The sequence below is a fragment of the Psammomys obesus genome, unplaced genomic scaffold (genome assembly GCF_907164565.1).
Source record: "Psammomys obesus unplaced genomic scaffold, mPsaObe1.curated_primary_1811, whole genome shotgun sequence".
NCBI classification, from domain to species: Eukaryota; Metazoa; Chordata; class Mammalia; order Rodentia; family Muridae; genus Psammomys; species Psammomys obesus.
In genome coordinates this window covers 1,950,571-1,972,987 of record NW_026596147.1, presented here as the reverse complement: position 1 = coordinate 1,972,987, position 22,417 = coordinate 1,950,571, and the positions used below count along the sequence as shown (strand labels likewise).

General features: G+C 43.4%; 1 protein-coding gene across 3 annotated transcripts in view; it reads left to right on the top strand.

Moving 5' to 3' along the window:
- Mtus1 (microtubule associated scaffold protein 1) overlaps positions 1–22,417 on the top strand; it is a 143,775-nt gene that overhangs the window by 44,870 nt on the left and 76,488 nt on the right. For all 3 annotated transcript variants that reach the window (XM_055593522.1, XM_055593523.1, XM_055593521.1), the window contains exons 2-3: positions 3,666–5,899; positions 11,993–12,188. In XM_055593522.1, the coding sequence (XP_055449497.1) occupies positions 3,830–5,899; positions 11,993–12,188 (2,266 nt within the window). In that variant the 5' untranslated portion in view covers positions 3,666–3,829. The remainder of the gene's footprint in view (positions 1–3,665; positions 5,900–11,992; positions 12,189–22,417) is intronic.

Below are 22,417 nucleotides of genomic sequence, written 5' to 3'. Positions count from 1 at the left end.
AAGTTCACTGATAGGGGAGGTCCTCCTCTCCTTTCTTCTGATCTTAGTCTATCAGATCTCATCAGGAGTAGCTGCATTGTCATCTTCTGTGGCCTGGTAAGGCTGCTCTCCCCTCAGGGGGAGGTGATCAAAGAGCAGGTCAATCAGATTATGTCAGAGGCAGTTCCTGTTCCCATTACTATGTAACCCACTTGGACACTAATATTACTTTTATCTTTAGAAAATATTTCCAGAGTAGCTGATGAGAAGTCAAAAGATTGCAAAGACATTTAATTTAGTGCCATTTTATGAAAGAAAAACAAACAACAGCATAAAAAACATGTATGAAATTGGTGCCATAATTTCTCCAATTATGTATCTTTTCAAAATGACTTAATTTCGCCATTTGAACCATTTATTAAGTTTGTATCTTTTAAAATATTTTATGAAATCTTTTTTGTACTTTGGAAAAGAGAGATTAAGTAATAATTCTATTAATTGAATTTAATGATCCTGTTTATGTAGGCACATAACGTCTGTAATCATGCTAATAAGGCTTATGTTTACAGAGTGTTTGTGTTTACATTTGGTTGTTACAGATTCTCATCATCCCTCTACACATCATTCTTATCTTCCAACCCCCACCTTTTCTTTCTTTCTTTCTTTTTTTCTTTTTAGTTAACAATGGGAAAACAATGGGTTTTATTTGGGCATTTTCATTATCATACGACTTGTATCATATTTTGTTCTTTTTGCCCCCACTGTTACCCTCACCGGCTTCGTCATTCCCTTTAATCTTTGCTGGTTTGAATAGGAAACATTCCCCATGGACTCGGATATTTGAATACTTGGGCTCCACATGGTGGCACTGTTTGGCATTCAGAACCTCCAGGTGGAGAGCCTTGCTGGAGGAAGTATGTATGGCGGTGATGGAGGGACCGGACTTTGAGAGTTTACATCCTCACTCCACTTCCGGTTTACTCCCTCTGCTTCCTGTGTGTGGTGGAGTGTTCTCTCTCGGTTTCCTCCATGGACGCTCCCTCTAGAATTTTAAGCCACAGTAAACTTTCTTCCTTAAGGTGTTTTTTTTTTTTTTGTTTTTTTTTTTTTTTTTTGTCATGGTATTTTATCACAGCAACAGAAAAGTAACTCAAATGACCCCTTACACTACATTCTCTTAAAGGAGCATTACCCTTCAAGAAACAGAAAGGTCTGTCATTTTGGTGCTTCTGAAAATGAATCAATAGTCTTACATTTCAGCTTTTAACTTGAATGTACTTCGTAACGGGGTTAAAAATGCTAATCTGTAGGGTTAGCAAGATGACTCACCACCAAGATTGATGGCTTGAGTTTGAAACTGGGACCTAGATGGTGGAAGGACAGAAGCAACTATCACAAATCCTCTGACATCCATGGGGCTGTCAGTGCCACCTACCCTCACAAATACACATTAATTCATTGTAATAAATTACTAGTTTGTGCTGCATAAAAACTTTGAAGCTCCTAGTCAATGAATGTGAATATATATTAATTAGTGAACATATATATATTAGTGAATCCTTTTAACTAAGTCAGTCTGGTAAAGGACTTGACTAATTTACATGAAATATATAAAATATGCAGCTCTCACTGTAGGATTCACAGCCTCTGAATATGTGTGTCTATGTTCATAAATGCGTACGTGTGTATATGCTGTTGAGATGAATACTCCAGCCTTTCTTTGCACCAGTAGAGGCTGATTTCAGGATGTATGGTCAGAAACACACACAAAAAAAACTGTTAGTGGAAACAGCCGAGCCACTGGGTGCTTTTTGGTTTCCATTTTGAGTTTTACTTGGGTACTGGAGTTTGAATATGGAGTCGTAAAGATCACAAAGTGGGGAAATAAGATCTGCTCTTAATTCAGAATTTTATAGATCACCACACTGAATGTCATTGTTCCCACCAGATATTTTACTCAGAACACAGCATGATGACAGATGACTGACAACGTAACAATAAGGGGAAAAGTCAGATGAAATGAAAATTTATGAGTGACTTGCAGTTCCACCTTGAAGATGTGGAACTTTCTTAAGCAAAACTAAAATTTTATTAGAAAAACACATGATTTTAAATCTTTTTTAAAAGAGAGGTGGGAGGGGGAGAAAGGGACAGGGAAAGTGCGCTCCTCCGCATCATGGCATGTCTGTGGACCTGTGGTACCTGTCCACTCCTTCCACCTGAACCATGGCCTCTGGGCCTTGAACTCTAGTTACACAGCAAACACCTTTACCTTCTTACCATCTCTTCAGCTTTTTTAAAATCTTTCTGGGTGTTTTAAAAGTTTTCTATTACACAATTCAGTAACTTTGCATCTGTCTGTAACTGGTGAGACTAGGAGCAAAATCGGTTTAGACCACTTTATTACCCACTAAAACATCATTCCAGTTAGCTGTTCCCATGCAAACCTCCACTGTCCTTTGTGCGTCTATATATAGTTTTGTCTGTTCTGAACGTTTTGTATAAGTGGTACCGTAACAGGTAGTGTTTTGAGTGACTCCTTTCTCTTAGTGTAATCTTTTCCTATTACAACACTGTGTCCATCTTTCTGTTCTTTTTTTCTGCTCAAGAGTATGTTGATGTATAAATGTACAAGGTTTTTTTTTGTGTGTGTTTACTTGCTGATGGACATGATACTTCTACTCTTCAGCTGTTGTAAATAATGCTCTGTGAGGATCCTGTGCATTTGTTTTTATTGTGTCCTAGGCGGGGCTGGGGCCTTCAGGTGCCTCTTCTCAGAAGGGTAGCAGTTCTGCTGGAGAAGTCCTCCCGGTTTGTGCTGCCTTAGAGACCTTGTCATCAGACTCAATTTCCAGGATTTAGTCAAGCATCAGGGACAAGATTGGCTTAATGTATCAATTTACTTGGAAATGTTAAACGGTTCAGCATATACTCTAACAGAGGCTACTTCAACTTTTTGTTTGTTTTGTTTTTGAAGACAGGGTTTCTCTGTCTTCAGAACATCCCTGGATGTTCTCAAGCTTTAGATCAGGCCTCTTCCTCTCAAGTGCTTGGATTAAAAGCATTCATTCAGTGCTTAATATCAACACATCTCAACACACACACATACACATACACACACACACACACACACACACACACACATTGGAAAGGCACATGGTTAAGATGGGAATGAAATGGGGAAGAGAAATATAAATTTGTCAAGTCTCTTTACCTCATTTGTGGGGCTGGGGCCTGGGCCTGCACGAACTACCTGGTAATCATGCAGAGGGGGGCCCTTCTGACAGTGGCGGGGTGGGGGTGGGGTGCTTATGAATTAAGCTGGGATGGTGGACATAAATTGGGACTGCCAAGGGAAATTAGGATGAATGGTTTCACTGTCAACTAGTAAGAAGGAAAGACTTAGTCACCTCCCTTCCCCTCCCCCTTCCAAGAAGTCTCTGGGAGTCATGGAGGAGAATGTCGGCTGTGATATCAGTAGGAAACTTCATCTGTGTTTCCATATCATCGTGTTCCATTCCTTCACACGAAAAAAGGGAGTAGTAGATTAGCCAATGATATTGTAAATCTCCCACGCACACTCATAATTGTGAGTTAGTAGCGTGAAAATAGTGATCTAAGCTAATTAAAGGGTGACGTGTAAATGTTCTAACATATATTTGAGTTAAATGTTTTATTTTTTCCAGGGAACAACAAATCACTTCAACTTCAAAGCATCTAAGACTACAATCCTGGAACTGGGCTGAAAGCAATAGAGATAGGAGGAGCAAGACCATTTTTCATTCACTCTGGATTTAGAAGGATTTGAAGAGAAAAATAAAATGGCAGAGGTTTAAAGTTAGTATCCAGGATGAATGATGCTAATTCAGATAGGACAGAAGATGGATTGCATTACGTATTTATCAGTGATAAAACCTTGAATACCTCTGAATACAACAAAACATCACCATGTACGCAGCACCCTTCAGCTAGTCACGGGGATTGGAACTCTGCCAACCCAGATGACATGGTGGTTGACTACGAAATGCATCCCGCCGTGGACCATAGTGAGAGTGTCTCTTTAGGCCAGCAGCGTGTTGAGGCAGTTGCTTACCCAGAGCCTTCAAGTGGTTTCACTAGTGAGTTTGCAATGCATAGTGACCCCACCTGCCGGTCTTCTGCATTCGGGAATACAGAGAAGGCCCTGGACCTGCACAGTAACATGGATTCCCTAGAGGTTGTCGAGAATGAGAGGGGTGAGTCCTCTCTTCCCTGTGTGTGTAAGTCTGATGATGATTTGGATTGTGCAGGCGCTCCCGCAGCTTTGGAGCTGAAAGGAACATTTGACGGGAAAGTGGACCCAGTTAACGGCACCTTTATTGCCCACCATGCTATCAAACAGGGCCAGCCTTTACATGCTGCTGGAGGGCTGCAGGCGACAAGTGTGAGGGATGGAAGCACACTGTTCTCCTGCTCTACTTGGCCATCACCCCATTCTTCTAAGATGCACATGACGGGCATTAATTGTAATGGAGAGAACTTTGAAAGCCTTCAAGCCACACCATCAGAGACCCTAAACACAACCTACACAGTGTGTTCTGATGTGCTGATGCAAACCGACAGTCCAGTCATTGGAATTCAGAGTCCGTATTCTTTAGGAAATGTCACCAAAGACTATGCAGATGGGACCGAACAAGAACTTGTTGGAGAGAAAGAGCTACAAGCTGTGACACCAGTTCCTGATGGCATGGAGGTCCCCAATGGGTCTGTACTACAGGAGTTCTATTGTGTATCTGAAGATGAATCCAACAGTGAGGCACATTCACACGGCTCAGTTGGTCAACAAGAAATGGGCCAAAATCTACGAGAAACACTGTCCAACTGTCATGTTGATGGTGGATGCCCTTTACTGGTGCCAGCTTTTGATAAGAGTAAACCCAGAGTCCTGGACTCTGAGTATACAGTCACCACAACGGAAGACCCACGCATCGCTTCTCATGACAGCAACTCAGAAATCCAAAGTAGTACCAAAGAGCTGACCCTGAGAAGTGTTCCAGGACAGAGCATCTCATCGTGTGAAATGGCTTGGGATGAAGATGGTAGAGCCATTAGCACAAATAATACAGTTTGCATGTCAACACCAGTTCTGCAACCCCCCAATGTAAGCTTTATGTGTTCACCCATCCAAGTGACAGAGACGCGCAACAATAATGTGGAGAATGGGCCAAGAGATGCTAAAAATGCAGCAGACTTGAAAGGAGCACCAATAAATATGTCAAAACCCAATCTGGGAAAATCAGCTACCAAAATGAGTACCACCATAGGCAATAAAGTTAGGAAAACGGAAATTATAAGTTATCCGAGACCAAACTTCAAAAATGTTAAAGCCAAAGTTATATCCAGGTCAGTGCTGCAACCCAAAGATGGTCCCCCAACGAAGGGCACACCCAACCCTCAGGTTCCTGGGGACTCCTCACCCTCACCAGTGCCTTCTAAACAGTCGATGGTTATGAGCAAAATGCCAAGGTCTGACTTGAAAGCAGACAAAAAAGCAGAAATCCTAATTAGCAAGACACATAAGCAGCAGTTTAATAAACTCATCACCAGCCAGGATGTGCATGTTACAGCTCATCCTAAAAACGCTTCACTCAGGGTTCCAAGAACAACATCTGCCATGAAATCGACCCAGGAGGATGTTGGCAAGGCAGGTTCTCCTCACGCAGCAAGCGAGCCTGGGTCTGTAGCTGCGTTTTTCCAGAAGATCAAAGGCATTCTCCCAGTTAAGATGAAAAGTTCAGAGTGTTTGGAAGTAACGTACCTTTCTCACATTGATCAGATTAGCCCTGAAAAGGGTGAAAAGGATAGTGAGGCTCCAAGGGAAAAGCAAGAGCTGGGAAAGCAAGCCATGAATGAGACTTTTGAATCCAAATCTCTTTTTGTGGTAAGTGCTGTCTGCCTTTAGGAATGGTGGGAAAAACTGGTATATCAGCAATTGCTAGTTATTACCTGTTAATTGCTAATATCACTGAACTCAGTTCATAATTTGTATTCGGTTATTCTTTGTCCTGTTAGCCAGGATAGAGTGTTGAGTCAAAAATATAACAAACTTGCATGTTAAAAAATACTCAGTTTCAGTATTTTCTTGAACATGGTGCTCTTTTTGTAATAGTCTTTCAAAAGAATAAGTTAACATTTTAATGAATATATTTAGATATTTGAAGTGAAGTAGCTGACATAATCAGAGTGTATTTTACTTTTCTAAACAAGCAAACAAACAAACAAACAACAGGAGTGGGGGGCTATAAGCTGCTGGTAAACAGATCAACACAGAGATCCTGGAAGCAGAGGAGCCTGTTCTCTCAGATTTGTGAGTTTACCAAGCAGCTCTGTGACATGGGTCAGGTAACTCTGCCATGGCAAGAAGGGAAATGATTTGGGCGGTGGGTGGGTCAGGTCACCTGTAGCCCATTTGTACCTGTAGCCCTAATGCACGAGGGAAACGAAAATCCACGCACAGTAGCACAGTAAATAAGGCAGGGTGTCTTCAGCAGCACCTGTCAAATCCTGAGGGGGGACGAGAATAGAGTCCCTCAAAAAAAAAAAAAAAAATCAAAGCATTATGTGTAGTCCAAAGGTTATTTTTCCTTAAACATGTTTTTTTTTTTTTTTTTTTTTTTTTATAATGGTATATGATAAAAACCTGTTTTGAAAACATTTGCCATGCCACTGCTGGAACTCTGTGTGTACTCGCCTCTATTTTTGGCGGTGAAGACCGAGGAGTATTTTCAGCCCCACACAGACCGCCCTTGAAAAGCTCGTCCTCTTGACCGGGAATGGATCTGAGAGCAGAGGAGGACGACAGCCATAACCCAGACAGCCTGTCTTGGGTGGGGGGAGGGGACTTTTGTGTAGGAGCGTGTATTTCACAGCGTGGTGAAATAGGTGAGGTGGTGGTGGTTCAGGATACATGGCAGGTCGCACGGGCATCTCCTCGATAAGAAACATCAGGAGATACTCTTGACCCTGGGTCAGCTTACAGGTGTTTTGGTTTTTATCAACAGTTCTACCGGCAAACTTGTATATTGTTTCAGAACACAGCTCTTTCAAGTTCTTTTTATGTTTAGCCGAGGAAACTCTGATCGTTTAGGACTTCAATATCTTCCCAAATAAAATTACAACAAACTCTTAATTGTAATCGGTAGTCTTAGGTGTTTATAGATGTACACAAAACCATGAGGCTTTTTCATTAATTTACGGAGAATTTGTTGTTGCTGTGAGACACGGGGAACCAAGCTGCAGCCAGTGCGGCTTTGAGTCCAGCCACAGAAGCCCAGGCTGCCCTTGAGTCTGAGGTCCTCTTGCTTAGCACCCTTAGTGCTAAGGTTATTTGTGCGCCACCGCCTAGCTTTATGAGACGCCTACTGGCTGTCAACCTCCAAGTACGAGAAAAACTAGCATAAAGTTTCCTGAACATTGGTCTTGAATATGAATTGCTTGTGTAGTTCTGAAACTGGAGAGTCTTGGTTTGGTTTTTGTTTCCAATTAGGTAGCTGCGGGCAATGATGTGATACTGAGGTGAGGCCATGGAAGCGTGAGATGAGACGGATTCCTGCAGTTGGCACCTTAGCAATGTTGCAGTGAGAGCTCAGAATTAGATACGAAGAGCTGCCGTGGAAGGCTGGAAGGACTGCCCCACAGTCTGTCTCATCACTGGTGCCTTCATTAGCTAGAACACTGAACTATGCTTCTGTGACTGTGGCTGAAACACAGCAGCGTACTCCCACTTGTCTAATTCAACTCTCAAACATTTTTTTTGTTCTAGCCTAAGGAAAGGAGGGTAGTGAAGAGGCCGGACCAACCTTCGTAGCCACAGGCTTATTGTAGAATGCTAAACGGGTGAACTGACGTTGCTTTTTTTTTTTTTTTTTTGTTAGTCACTCCTGTAGTATGTAAGGGCTCTATCTGTCATAGAAGGACGGTGATTTTGTTTTTTAAAGTGTACTCTGTTGGTCTTAGTCTTCAGTTAAATTAATGTATTCGACGACACTGCCTACCACCTTATGGCTGTTCAGTGACTGAAACTTTAGAAAGGTTTTTATTTGGGAGAAGTGATTTGATTTGGACTACCATAAAATGCTTAAAAGTAGTTGTCCATTGCAAAGGTTATATGTTATATATGCATGGGTAAAGGAAAGATGGCTCAGGTGCATTCCTTGTAGGCTCTCATTTAATTGTCCCGGTAGTGCTCAGGGCTTATATACATTGTGTTTTTGTTTTTTTCCTGAAACAGCAGGGCAGTTGCTAATGTTAATGCTACATGTTAATGCTTCCGAGGGTTTATTTAAAACTCATACAGCTGTTGGATATCCAAACTCAGGCCCCATATGTCACAGACTTCAGAATTTTTCAGAATGTGGGCTGTGAAGGTAAAAATAAGTGGCTTGTGGATGATTCACACCATTAAGTTGAAGAGAAGTTTGACTTTTTAGATTAAACTTATTTTTTATAATTTACTCACTTTACATCCCCCATTACAGCCCTCTTCCTCCTCTCCTCTCCTCGTGGTATCCTCTCCCTCCTATTTCCATACCCTATTTCTCAAAAAGGGGGAGCCCTCCTCCCCCACCATCTGACCCTAGCCTATCAAGTCTCATTAGGACTGCCTGCATGTTGTTCTTCTGTGGCCCGGCAGTACCCCTGTCCCCCACCAGGGGGAAGTAATCAAAGAGCAGGCAACCGAGTCCATGTCAGAGACAGCCCCTGCTCCCCTTACTAGGAGACCAACATGACTGAGCTGCCTGTGGGCTACATCTAAGCAGGGGGTTTAGGTCCCCTTCATGCATGGTCCTTGGTTGGTGCATCATAGAAACAGACTGTTAGATCAATAGAATTGAGTTGAAGACCCAGAAATAAGCCCACACACCTATGGACACTTGATTTTTGACTTACATTTTTAAAAAAAGTTTCACTAGTAGAAGATTCCCTTGTGCTCCGTGAACGTGACCCGTGGCAGTTCTCTTGGGACACTAGCTATTGGATTACTATTGATTTCACCTAGTGTATGGATTCAACATACACTAGGATGTTACTGTTGGAACATCCTAGGATGTTACTGTTGGAAACAGTAGGTCTAGGATCTTACTGTTGGAAACAGTTATCTATGATTAAACAAAGAAGGGTCATGGTAGGGAATGTGTAAGCCTGAGCTTAAGTGCATGAATTTTGGATAATTTTAAATGTGTGGGTCCATCATTCACTGCAAAATGACCTCTCTATGAGGTCATTTTTTTCTCAGTTTTTCTATGTAAAGGGAGAAGAAAATTGTAGTTTGTAGTGTTAGAATTTGTACTTGGAGCAAGAGTCAGATTACTGTTTGTTTGTTTGTTTGTTTGTTTGTTTTGTTTATCTCTACAGTGGAAACACTTGTGGAAATCTACTGTGTATGCCACATGGTAGAACTTGTTAGGGTATATTAAAAAAAGACAGCTTTGGTACAAATGTTGTATCTAGTGTAGTGGGACAGTGAGAAGTAAGCCTTCAGGACATGCTAAGCACTGAGTTATGAGTGTGAATGGGTCGCTGTGTTACAGGAGAGGAAAGGGGGTGGTAGCAATTGGGAGGATATCAAGGGACGTTTCTGATGAAAATGCCATTTTGTCACTTGGCATCACTTACAGGAGGTGTGTTCTGGGCAGAGAAAATGCCAGGCTTAAGAAGAAGAAACACAACGGGTATAGTCTGATGCAGGGGATGCCAGCTAAAGGTTAGAGGTCGTGATGGGAGTGGGGAATGCGAGGAAGACAGTGACAGTGGCTGCTGCATCCTAAAGGGTTTTATGTGACTTTAAAAGAGTTGAACTTGATGAAGGTTTTTGTGGTAGGGGAATAGAAGGGGAAGTAAAGGCTGGTGATCCCTGGCCCCGAGGACATGATTTCAGTTATCTTTGAGAAATGAGGCTGGCTCTTAGACAAAGGCAGGTAGAAAAGAGGGCTGTGTTAATAGGAGATGAGGCATAAATTGTGAGGTACATAGGTAACCACTTTAATTATTGAAAGTTTTCACACTTTCAAAAGTATGGGATATGACAGATAATCTTACTGGGTTACTAAACAGATTTAAATTAGTTGATAAACATGCTTAGACTTTAGAATGGACAGGGTATCAAAGCAGATGCTGAGTCTCATAGCCAGACCTTGGGCAGAGTACAGGGAATCTTATGGAAGAAAGGGATATAGGAAGAGCTGGAGGGGACAGCAGTGCCACAAGGAGAACAACAGAGCCAAAAAATCTGGGGTCCCTACAGGGACTGATGTGCCAACCTAGGACCATGCATGGAGAGGACCTAGATCCCTGCTCAGATGTAGACCACAGGCAGCTCAGTCTCCATGTGTGTTCCCTAGGGGAGCAGGGTCTATGTCTGACATGAACTCAGTGGCAGGCTCTCTGATCACCTTCCCCTGGGTGGGGGGGTCGCAGTACAGCCTTGCTAGGCCACAGAGGAAGATGATGCAGCCAGTCCTGATGAGACTTGATAGGCTAGGGTCAAATAGAAGTGGGAGGAGGACCTTCCCTATCAGTGGACTAGGGGAGGGGCGTAGGGGGAGAAGAGGGAACAAGGGTGGGACTGGGAGGCGAGTACTGGGAGGGGGCTACAGCTGGGATACAAAGTGAGAGAGAGAGAGAAAGAAGGAGAGAGAGGGAGGGACAGGGAGATAGGGGAGGGAGAGAGGAGAACCACCTCTGCTTCTGGAGTTACTCCAGAAGGAATCCCAAGTCTGCCTTATCAGATAACCAAACATCCATGCTTACTGCTTTACTATTCACAGTGGCCAGATAGGGAACAAGTCCAGATGCCTGTCAGCAGATGAGCAGATTAAAGTGGTGGTACAGATACACAATGAAACTTCACTCATCCATAAAAAAGAATGAAATTTTGCCATTTACAGTAGAATTGATGGGGCTGGAAATCATGTTGAGTTTAAATCGGTCAGATTTAGAAATACATTTTTTTTTTCATTCACAGAATCAGCCTGTCTTTCTGGCTGGTTTTTTGTGTATTTGTGTGTATATGCATGTGGGTGCACAACTTGAAAATGGAGGAACTTTGACAGAGAAGAACAGGTCTAAGGAAAAGGAAAATCGGTACAAAATGGGTGATATAGAAGATGAAATAAAATCACACATTTTGCCTTGTGTGCTAGATTAAATATATATGTTTATATATTTTTATGTTTATATTTTATATTTATATGTACGTGCATGTATGTGTATGTATAGACATATGTATGCATAGATGTGACTTGAAAGGAGAAGGAGTAGGAGGAAAGAGCTGGGAAAGATGGATAAGGGATAATGAGAAGTTAAATATAAATATAGCTATATGTGTGTGAAACTGCCATATTTTGTATGACATACAAGTGTCAATCATTTTGCAAGCTACCTAAAAATAAACAGTTTAGAATGGTATTTTATGTTGTGTAAGGGCTCTGTGTTAGTGAATGCCAACAATAATAGGATCATTGTTGTTTTTACTGAGTAGAAAGATCTCAGTGGGGAGGTGCAGACAGAAATTAAATACAGGGGTAGCTGAAGGGGAGACTGTTGGCTTGGAAATGTGGATTTTGAGCGTATCAGCTGTAGTTGGAACAGAAGACAAGCTCTGTGGGGTGATTTGTTGTGGGAAGAAGAAAACAAGACCCCAAGAAATAAGAAAATAGGACCCAGACAAGGAATAACCAGACAACTGGGGGAGGAGGATAGCTGAGTGTCTGTTCTGGCAGAGGATTGAACAGTATTGCTGGAGTCAGCTGGGACACTGGAGATGGGTTCCACTAATGGGCCTGAAGAGAGATCAGGACAAATTGAAGTCAGCTGTGAAGAGTCTTAATTGTTCACAGTAAAAACTGTAATTAAATACTTCTTTGGCACAGCCAAAGACAGAGAGAGGCGGTTTCTCTCACAGAGCCAACACCACAGGGATGTTGTGTCGGGGGAAAGCATGATGAGACTGAAATCCTAACTGGTTTCCTCACAGGGTTCTACACCCAAAACTTCCACGACTCCAGGAAGGAGCAGTTCCAAGCCAGACTCCTGCAGCCTGAGGAAAACACCAGGTCTAAAAGCCAAAGTGGGGCCTGCCGTTTCCTGCCTGAGGAGGAAGAGTGACAGCAGAACCCTAGGCTCTGACAGGGCCCTGTCACCTCAGAGGATCAGGCGTGTGTCCAGCTCTGGTAAGGACAAAGTAACTCCGTTATGAAACACTCTAGGAGTTATTTGCATGTGAAATTAGGCTCGGCAGACAGCAAAGAGACTATTTGGTTTTGGAACCAATGCGTCCTGTCACTAAAGCAGCAAGCTTTTTGTGGTCTAGCAGTCTGCTCAGGAAGAACAAGGAGTCAGGCGAGACAGACCGCCTAGCCCGTACCTTTGAGCAGTGCAAAAGTGCATAGCACTTACCTTTGGGAGTGGCTGATGTGCTTAAATTCCAGGCTATTCAGAAGCATGAGTATGTAACTGTGCAGTTGGCTAGCTGTTGTAAACATTGTGATAATCTGGCTTGTCAGTTTGACACTCTTGGGAGGAAGGAACCCCAATTAAAGAATTGCTTTCCTCAGATTGGCTCGAGGGCATGACTGTGGAGCATTTTCTTGGTTGTTAATTGATGGAGGAGGGACGGGTACACCGTGGGCAGTACCATGCTGAGGCAGGTGGGCCTGGTCTGGAGGAAAAATGATAGCTGAACGTGAACCTGGAAGCAAACCAATAAGCAGCAGTCCTCCATGGTCTCTGCTTCAGTTCCCGCCCCGGGTTCCTGTCTTGACTTCCCTCAGTTATAGACCATGACCTGGAAGTTTAAAAGAGAATACATGCTTTCTTCCTCAAGTGGCTTTTACTAATGGTTTTTATCATTAGCTACAGGAAGCAAATAGGAGCACACGAGTTGTTGTTATTATTATTATTTTAACAAACTGGGTGTGGTGGTGCACCAGCATAATCCTATTACTTGGAAGGCTTGTGGCAGGAGGATTGCAAGGTCAAGCTCTTCCTAGGATGGAGGGCCCCACAGAGCAGAAAGGGGAAAGTAAGTCCCATATGCTGCCTTCTGTCCTCCACACGCACGCATGAGTCTTACACAAACATCGAATAAATAAATGTAATAAACCTTTAATAAATGGCTAAGGTCTTAACAGACTGTAGTGTTTTTTGAAGGGTCATAACGTGCCCCCAGAACATAGGAAGAGATTTTTTTTTCCCTCCTTTGAATTGTACTGAGAGATAGTGTAGGAATAGGACCGCAACTAAAAAGTTAAAATTTTTCAAGTGTGAACTTTCCTTTACCTTGGCTTGGATTTTAGAGCTTCTAGTTTTTAAAGTCGAATTGGGCTGAAATTGGAGAGCAGCAAGAATGGCTGTGAAGGGCCTTGCTCAATTTGGCAGATGTGCACACTGCTCCGTGTTACGAGCCGGAATAGCAAGTGAGAACTTTATCTGTTTCAAAGCCTAAGACAAAGAGCCTGCTTGGTCACCCCAGTGGACCGGAGAGCGCTCCGTAGGGAACACCCTTCTTTCTGCAGGTACAGCCTTGTGCAAATAAAGGCACATCAGATGGAGCCCTTATAAAAACAGTGACTACTGTTGAGTGCTAAGCACCACGCCTCTGAAAGTGATGTGTTCCCGCATGTGAGAATGTCTTACAGAGCCTATAAGACCAGCCGGACCCCAACGGACCTCTTTACTGCGCTACAACTTAACAATTTTAGGTTTGTTTTGCAGAGTTCTATCTCTCTCAAAGCTGCCCGAGCATGTGCTCTTCAGATTCTCTGTTAATGCCAAGGTCATGAGAGTGGAGGCACAAACCCTAGATGAAGAAGAGAGATTTGCGCTCACTTCCATCCCCAGGGGAATGGACAGAGAAGTGTGTCCCCATCAAGTGTCCTCATTTGGGAGGAAAGTGGAAGAGAATCTAAAATATAGGCGGAAGCAGTGGTCTTTGGGAGTCAACCAGGAAGGAGACGTGAGTTCTGGTCTTCACTGCTGCACCCTGGTGCGGCTCCAGGCTGCTGCCAAGGTTGGGGAGCTCCCTTCCTGCTTTGATATGTGGAGTACCTGGGACTTGGTGCCATGTGGAGCTGTTGTTACTGGCTCCTTGGCCTGAACTTAAGGGGTCCCGCGTTCTGGTTTCGTTCTGGCACCACTGAGTTGCCAGGCCTGGCGAGTATTGCTCCTCTGTTGGCATGGACAATTGTCAAGAGCAGAGGTTTCAGATCTTAGGCACCAACAACAGCTTTTTGCAGTCTTGTTTTTCCAGGGGTGATGAGGAACCCCCCTATTTTTCTGAGAAATGGGTGCTACTGTCATAATGATCTGAACTATGTGATGCTCAAAGACTTGAGCGCACATGGGTTTTAGAAGTTAGGTCCCTGCCCAGAATCTATTGAAACAGGTGGCGTTCTTTATGGAGGTGACCAGTCCTTTCTAAAGTTCCTTTACCATGTGTTATGTTTGTTTTGTCTTAAGAGAAATGTGGATCTGTTAGGCTAAACATTTATTTTTTATTTTATGTGGGTGCTGGGAATGGAATCCAAGTGCGTGTGGTAACTTACTATGAATTGTTGTTTTAAGACAAGGTTTCAGTTTTCCTAGTTGATTTGGCACTTGCTGGGTATCTCAAGCTGTCCCTGAACTTGCAACAATCCTCTTGCCTCTGTCTTCTGAGTGCTTAGGGTACAGGCAAGTATCACTTTGTATAGTTAGCAGACATCTGTGGACTGAATGTTTAAAGGCGGAAGCCCTAACTTTGTAGCTAAGACCTGTGAGGAAGTCAGACAATTAAATGAAATCATAAAGATGAGACCCTAGTCTGAAACAGCTTATCAGAAGAGGAAGAAGTACCAGAGCTGTATGTGAGCCTTGTGAGATAGAAGAGAAAGGGGCCATCTTGAAACCAAGAAGAGGCTCTTGGTAGAAAGCACGTTAGCTGAGACCTTGGTCTCTGACAGCCCAACCTCTAGAAATAAGAAAAAAATAAATTCCCGTTGCTTGGGCTGTCCAGTTCGTGGTGTTTGTTCTTGCTAGCTGAGGTAAGACAGAAAGCTTACTCAGTTGTGTGGTGTTGTGTGTTTAAAAATTAGCAACTAGAACTTGTTTGGAGAGTGTCCATAAACTGGGGGGTGTTTGTTGTGGGGGACAGGAAATGTAATACTGCTGAGTTAAAGGTAGAACAGACACCCCAGGAGCAAGAACAGTGCGCCTTTGATGCTTGAGAGTCTCTGCCCTTTCCTGTACAATGAAGTGTTTGTGTATTCGCAAACTGAAACCAAATGGATGTCACTGTTGCCTCCCACGCTTACTGTTGGAAAGGTGAGTGGCAGTAGCCTTCCAGCCATGGGGTTTTCAATAAATCCTTTCAAAAAACCGAGCAGAAAGCCAGACCCAGAGTCAAAATAGCATTAAAAAAAAAAGTTGAGGCTGAGTATGAGAAGGAATACAACTAAAACCATTGGGGCGCCTCCATTTCATGTATAAAATGTGGACATTTATGTATGTTGCAAGAATATAGCATAATACAAGTCAAACTCAAGCACTTTTGCATCTTCAGAGTGTGAGTTGTTGGCGGTACTAAGAATTGAACTCAGGAATGCCAGTGGCGCCTTGAGCATGGTAGGCAAATGCCCCACCACTAAAGTAGATATCCAGCTCTGTTTTGTTTTGTTAATGAACTCAATTAAATATGATTAGATAATGATGGAAATTTTTCTAACAATTATTATAACGCTGATGCTATCAGCTCACTGTTAAATGTGTGCCAATTCCTAGGCTCTAAATTAACCATTTCAGCTCTGTGTTTACTTAACCCTTACGATGATTTTTCTGAGGCTTATTTCGAACTTCTGAACTAGGAAACCGACCTGGGTGAGGTACTGAGGTTTTGTAGCTGGGAAAGGCAGAGGTGGTACTCAAAGCAGGCAGCTGGGCAGTGAGTCCTAGCCTGATGTTATCTCTCTAAAGAGGCACCATTTGAATCAACAGTTTTGAACAAATAAAAAACAAAAACAAAAAACCCTGTTTTGTTCCCAGCTGAAAGTTTGAGAGACTGTTGTCTTTTTAGGCCCTGGACTTACAGCAGCCTTAACTTCCTAAGATGCAAATGCTTTAACAAGATTATTGAAAACTAATGCTACACAGTAGGTGCTCAGCGGGAAGCTGGCTCTGCTGCACTGAGCTCTGACTGTTACAGAGATTCATTTACCAGTTCAGTTTGGACCGATTTGGGCTGCTAAGAGCATGTCGCCTCAGAGATCAGAGTGAAGCAGGCAGGGAGACAGAAGCAGGGCAGGGTACCCTCTCTGCCCTGGCACCCTTACCTGGGTGGAGAGCCTGATCACTCTCTTGCCCCAACCAAAAAGCCGCCCAAAGTGGCTGTGAAGACATGAGCAAGGCCTTGAAGTGAAGCAGGGCTGCTTGCTACAGGCGGTTTTTCATTTTACTCTAGAGAAGGAACATCTGGGAAGAGCAAACCATCGTTTTTATTTGGCTTATTGTCGGTTAATAACTCCGGCTTGAGACAGTAGTACGTCCAGAACTTGTAAAGACCTGTCTGTTGTTATGGGCTTTTCCTCTTTCTCATTCAGCTGTATAGCTTCTTGGTTTATACAAACATTTTTCTTAAAATTTTTTCGGAATTTCAAATACTTTAAAATCTTTATAGTGTTTTCTAAGTTTGAGGGAGGTGGTAAAAGTAGAAATAGTCTCATTATGTCCATTAGTTACTAAAAACTAGAAATCGCTATATTATGAAGTTTTTCTAGCAGTTATTGTAGCTAAATACATCACCACATGTCAGAGTGTCTCAGGACTTCTATTGCGGTAGTAATAGTAGCTGACAGGCTTGGGGGTTATATAGTGTGGAAGGCACTATTCTGAGTTTTCTTGTGTGTGTGATCTCACAGCTGATGAAGGGTAGGCACAATGGTTATTCCTGGCTCCACACAATTGGTTCTAGTTCAGGCTGGGCTAACACAACACACATACACATACACACACACACACACACACACACACACACACACACACACACACGAAAAAAACAGGCTACTCCTGCCCTGGTGGTACTTATAGTCGAATGAAGGAAATTAGAAACTAAACTAAGTGATTGAAATGTTTAGTATGTCAAGTAGTGAGTGATGAGTTCTTAGGAAAAAGAGCAGAGCTAGATTGTAAATTGGATGGTCAAGAAAGACCTCACCGGGAGAAGTGAGTAAACAGTTGGAGAGAGAGGAGGGGAGCATGTGGGTGTCAGGAAGACGGACTTTGGAGTGCACAGGCAGTGTAGAGAACGGAAGAAGCGTATGTGTGGGTCCTGGGGGACCGTGCTTTGACTGCTGTTTATAGTGGGGGCTGGAGAATGGATGGGAGAAGCTGAAACTGGAGCAAGTAGGGCTTGTGGGCACATGGAAAGCAGATGTCTCCCTCCCCAGCACTGTCACTGTGAATTTAGTCTTTCTTGGCATTTTCCACAATTCTCAATAGAAATTCCAGAGATGGGGGAATCACGAACTGTCATTATGCAGTCTCTTAGCCGTTGAGAGTGCCTGCTATGTGTTGGGCGATCCATGAGATTCTGGGACTACAAATGTGACTGAGTCAGTACCCTTTAAGAACTAGGGGTGGGGACTGGAGAGGGGTGTCCAAGCAGAGCGTTCTCCGCTGAATGTCCTGGCCACCTAGACTGGACTATGCTATGCGGTGATTTTCTTACATGCTCGTCTCCTGCCAAAATGACATCCATAGGACAGGATCCAGGGATGAGTTATTTTTATATTTCCCAGTGCTCAGCGTTGTGTACCTGTTACACAACAGGCATTTAAAGCATCCTTTAGCTCGACTTGATTGTGGACTTAGACAAAGCACTGAGTATCTACAGTATGAGCGTTGGGGGGGGGGGAAGCCTGGAGAAACATGGGGCTATTTGAGCTAATCTTCATGTATGGCCACAGGAGTGTGTCATCGACAAGGTTGCCGGCATCACCAAGGCTTCTGCAAGGCTGTGGCAAATCCAGTGAAGGGTGTGGCCAGGCTCTGGACTGGAACATGTTTTGATCAGTGAGAGCTGAGCCTGTGTTTCAAGGGAGCTGGAGTCACATGACTTCTAGTCATCTAGATCAAATTCTGGGGTTCAGGGACTAGAAAATAGGCCAGCTGTTTAAAATATTGTGGACTTCCTGATCTGTTTGCTTGGTGGAGAATGGTCTCAAGGGTATGTCTACAGCTTTTCTTCTTCTCCTTTTTTTTTTTTTTTTTTTTTTAAAGATATGTTCTGGAGAGGTCGTAAGTCAAAATTGGAACAAGAAGCAAGAAAAAATTGCCAGTAGGTAAATGCCTGCAAAGCACCTCCAAAGGTCGATGAGTGTTTCTGACTTAAGGTGATACAAATGTACAAAGGTTAAGTGAGCCTTCAGAACAAAGTAAAGGTGAGCACAGGTATAGCCCATGGCAGCTCAGTCTCCAAGTGGGTTCCCTAGTAATGGGAACAGGGACTGTCTGTGACATGAACTCCGTGGCTGGCTCTAGGGAAGGGCAGCCTTACCAGGCCACAGAGGAAGACAGTCCAGCCAGTCCTGATGAGACCTGATAGGAGAGGTCCTCCTCCCCTTCCATCTGACCCTAGCTTATCATTGGACTTAGGGAGGGACATGGGAGGAGATGAGGGAGGGAGGGTGAGAGTGGGAGGGGAGGCAGGAGGGGGCTATAGCTTGGGTACAATGTGAATAAACTAATTAATAAAAAAATAATTAATTAAAAAAGTAAAAGTGAGGGATAGCATCAGTTCATTGTCCAGCTCACCTTTATGGGCAGGGACAATTCACCCCAAGAGTTTCCACAGATTTTAACTGACTTGTTGTGGGGGTGTGTGTTTTGTGACCCTAGGAAAGGAAATATACTTAAGACAGTGGATCAAGGTTGAATTCTCAATAAGCTTCCTGATCAAAGGTGTTCTGCTATGAACTTGGCTTCTAATGAGCCTGGAAGCTGGCTTTAGTGGTTGTGGTTTTGGTGCTGGGTTGTCACCAGGAGCTTGTGTGTACTGATGGAATGGCTTTCCTGCTGGGCCACACCCCAGGCTCTTCCTTTCATTCCTTTCTGGGTCCTCATTATAAGTGCCAGAGGCTAAGCAAATTTTCCGGTGAACATAGGAAGACTACATCCATCTTTTTCTGGAAAGCTGGGGAACAATGCCCTCACTCTCCTCCAAGTCTTGGTTTATTGCACTCTGAATTTTAAGCACTCTCTCAGGTTCCCAGGCCTGTGACTAAGGAAGTTACTTTTGCTTAATCCCCACCCTAAAACAGCCACTACTTTGTGAAAGTACTCGCAGAGACAGGTACTGACAGCCCGCCGTCAACACCAAGCCTCTTGTGAGACTCAAGTCATTGTGGGAACCTTGCTTTGCGGATGTTCTTGTTTCTCTCGGGACTGGGCGTGTTGGTGTTGTGACGCACCTGTGCTGCTGTGGCTTTGCATCTAAGCAAGCGTGATAGTTAGACCAAGGGTAGTTTCTTACGCCCTACTAGGAGACCATTATTGTGGCTAAATCCCAAAGTCACATTTCACAGTATGTAAGCAGGGAGCTGAAACCTGTGTTCCGGAGGGTAGTTGAGTTAATATCTAGCTGGAGAGTGACTGGTTATAGGTTGAAATCCAAACCTGGAGGGTGGTGGGGGTGAACAGGCAAGTCTTAACAGCTGAATAGGGGAAGGTGGAGATGGGAAGATTGTCCTGAGTTTGAACTACAGAGACCTTGTCTCAAAAAAAAACCAAACCTAGCAAAGAGACAAACCCAGAAATAAAAATAAGGCCAGACAGAGGAGACCTTAACGGTTGAGGACATGGTCAGGACCAAAGGGCTAGAAATACAGAGCAAGGTGGATGGTCAGTGAATGTTCCTGTGTTCTGTGGACTGGCGTTCTGGCAGCCAACCAGAGAAGTCAGGACACATGGAGGCCAGACCTGTCATAAAGAGCACAGGGGTAGTTTTCAAGCAGAGCTAGCCAGAATGATTTGACTTCCTTAATGCTTTGAATTTTAATTTGTTGATTTAGGTAGTTTTTCAGTTTTCTACTCTTCCTATTTTAGTAGGTTACTGTGCAGGTGGGTGGTATTTTAGGGGAAAATGAAACCCTTCTTTCATCGTACTGCAATAAATAATAACCTCTCGTCTCAAAATATATGGCCAGTAACCCTGTGCATCTTACGGAGATATTTACAGGGAGGTATCTGCTTGCTCCTAGAAATCCCAATCTGTGTGATCTGCAGTCAGCCTAATTAGTTGATGGTACTTTTTGTTTACAAGGCACATGATCTACATACTATTTAAAAACTTTTTTTTTAAGATTTATCTATTTGAGTACTCTATCTGCACATACACCTGCAAGCCAGAAGGGGGCACTGGATCCCATTATAAATGGCTGTGTTGCTACCATGTGGTTGCTGGGATTGAACTCAGGACCTCTGAAAGTGCAGCCAGTGCTCTTAACTAATGAGTCATCTCTCTAGCCCCTGTTTAAGGTGTTAAATTTTTGTTAGTCATATGGTTTTCAATGACAACAGTTTCTGCATATGCTGTTTGTCTGTTTGTAGCGTGGCTCTATGAGAGAGTGCCACAGGGTGTATAATTTGCAAACAATAGAAATTAATTTGGCATGCAGTCTGAAGGATGGATGTCCAATAATATGGTGCTCGTGTCATCCCATGCAGAAGACTCAGGCGAGGGGAATGTGAGTGAGTAAACCTGCAAACGGGGATCCAACTGTGTAACAAGCCTGCTGTCTCAGTAACCAAACACTAACAGAATAGTGCTGTTCCTTTACTGAAGTGGATCTCAACCTGTGGGTCATAACCCCTCTGGGCGTCACATCAGAATTCCTGCATTATGATTCATATCAGATACTTTCATTACTATCATAATAGCGGTGAAATTGCAGTTATGAAATAGCAAGGAAGTAATTTTATGCTGGGGGGGGGGGTTTCACTACAACATGAGGAACTGTGTTAGCATTAGGAAGGCTGCGATCTGCTGCATTGTTGAGTCCAGAACTCTCACAGCTTCATCTTATGAGGCCCTGCCTCCCAATACTGCAGCACTGGTGGTTAAGGGTTCAGCACGTGTGTTCTGGGGTCCTTGTTCAAGCCGGAATGGCTATGTTTTGCCTCTTTTGGTTGTTTTTTTGGCTGTTTAGGGAGGTTTTCAGATCTTTCCCAGGCCCACTATATTAAATAGCCCTACCCAGAAGAACTTTATATAGCCATATAAGCTGATCAGACATTTCTAGATACATACCTCTAGGTGGGCTCAAAGGGTGTGGACATTTTTAATGTGTTGTGTATACTTTATTGAGTTGCCATTCAGAAACAGTATGTAAGCTCACGAACTGTCTCTGACAGCATGGTTTCCGAAGCCCTTGCCAGTATTTCGTTGGTTCTGAAGCTCTTCCCAGAGATTCATGTTTAGGAAGGTGTAAAATGGTATTTTAATTGGCCTACAGCTTGGTGCTCAAATATCGATGGAATACATGTGCTAGAGAGCAACAGTGACTGACTACGAGAGCAGAACAGGCCCTGGAAGTTCTGTCGCGTTGTGTACAATGAGCTGTATATGAATCAAGCATATGGTACGTTTGGTATTGATAATCTAAGGGAAGAGAAAAACTGCTAAAAGAGTGAAGGGGAGATGTGAAGTGTGTGTGTGTGTGTGTGTGTGTGTGTGTGTGTGTGTGTGTTAGAGAGAGGGAGGGAGGAGGGGAAGGAGCAAGAGGGAGAAAGAGAGTAGAGAGGGTAAAATTTGAGTAGTAGGAATGGGCTGTGAGGTAAGGCCTAAAAGAGCCTCTGAAAAGCAGATGGAAACTTAGTGAACAGCAGGAGGTACTTGAGAACTGTGTTCTAGGAATGGAAACTCAAGTAGGAAAAAGAAAATGAGGAATGCGGAGCCAGGTCATGCACAGTCTTAAAGACCATACGGACTTTGGCTTTGAGCCCGAATGACTTAAATTTTTACAGGATCAGTATGTTGAGGGTAGACTGAGTACCAGTGAGTTTGGGAACTGGGCAGGAAGTGATATTGTTGTAATTGCAGCAAAAGAGGGTTTTTTGTTTGTTTGTTTGTTTGTTTGTTTTTTGCACTAGGAGTGTGGCAGTCTCTGGTATGCGCTGACACATGAATATTAGAAGGAAAGCTGATGGGGTTGAGTGAGGGATGAGGAACGGATGGATGATGCCTTTTACCTGAGTTAGAAAACATGATGGAAATGGAAATGATGAGATGGAGGATCAGGAACTCAGTTCTAGAGATACCAAGTTAAGGCGAATAGTAGACATAAAACAGGTATGGAGTTACAGTAACTTTAAACGTGTTGTCAGAAAGAGTTTGATCTAGGGTTAAAATTTTAGGATTCAGCAACCTGTA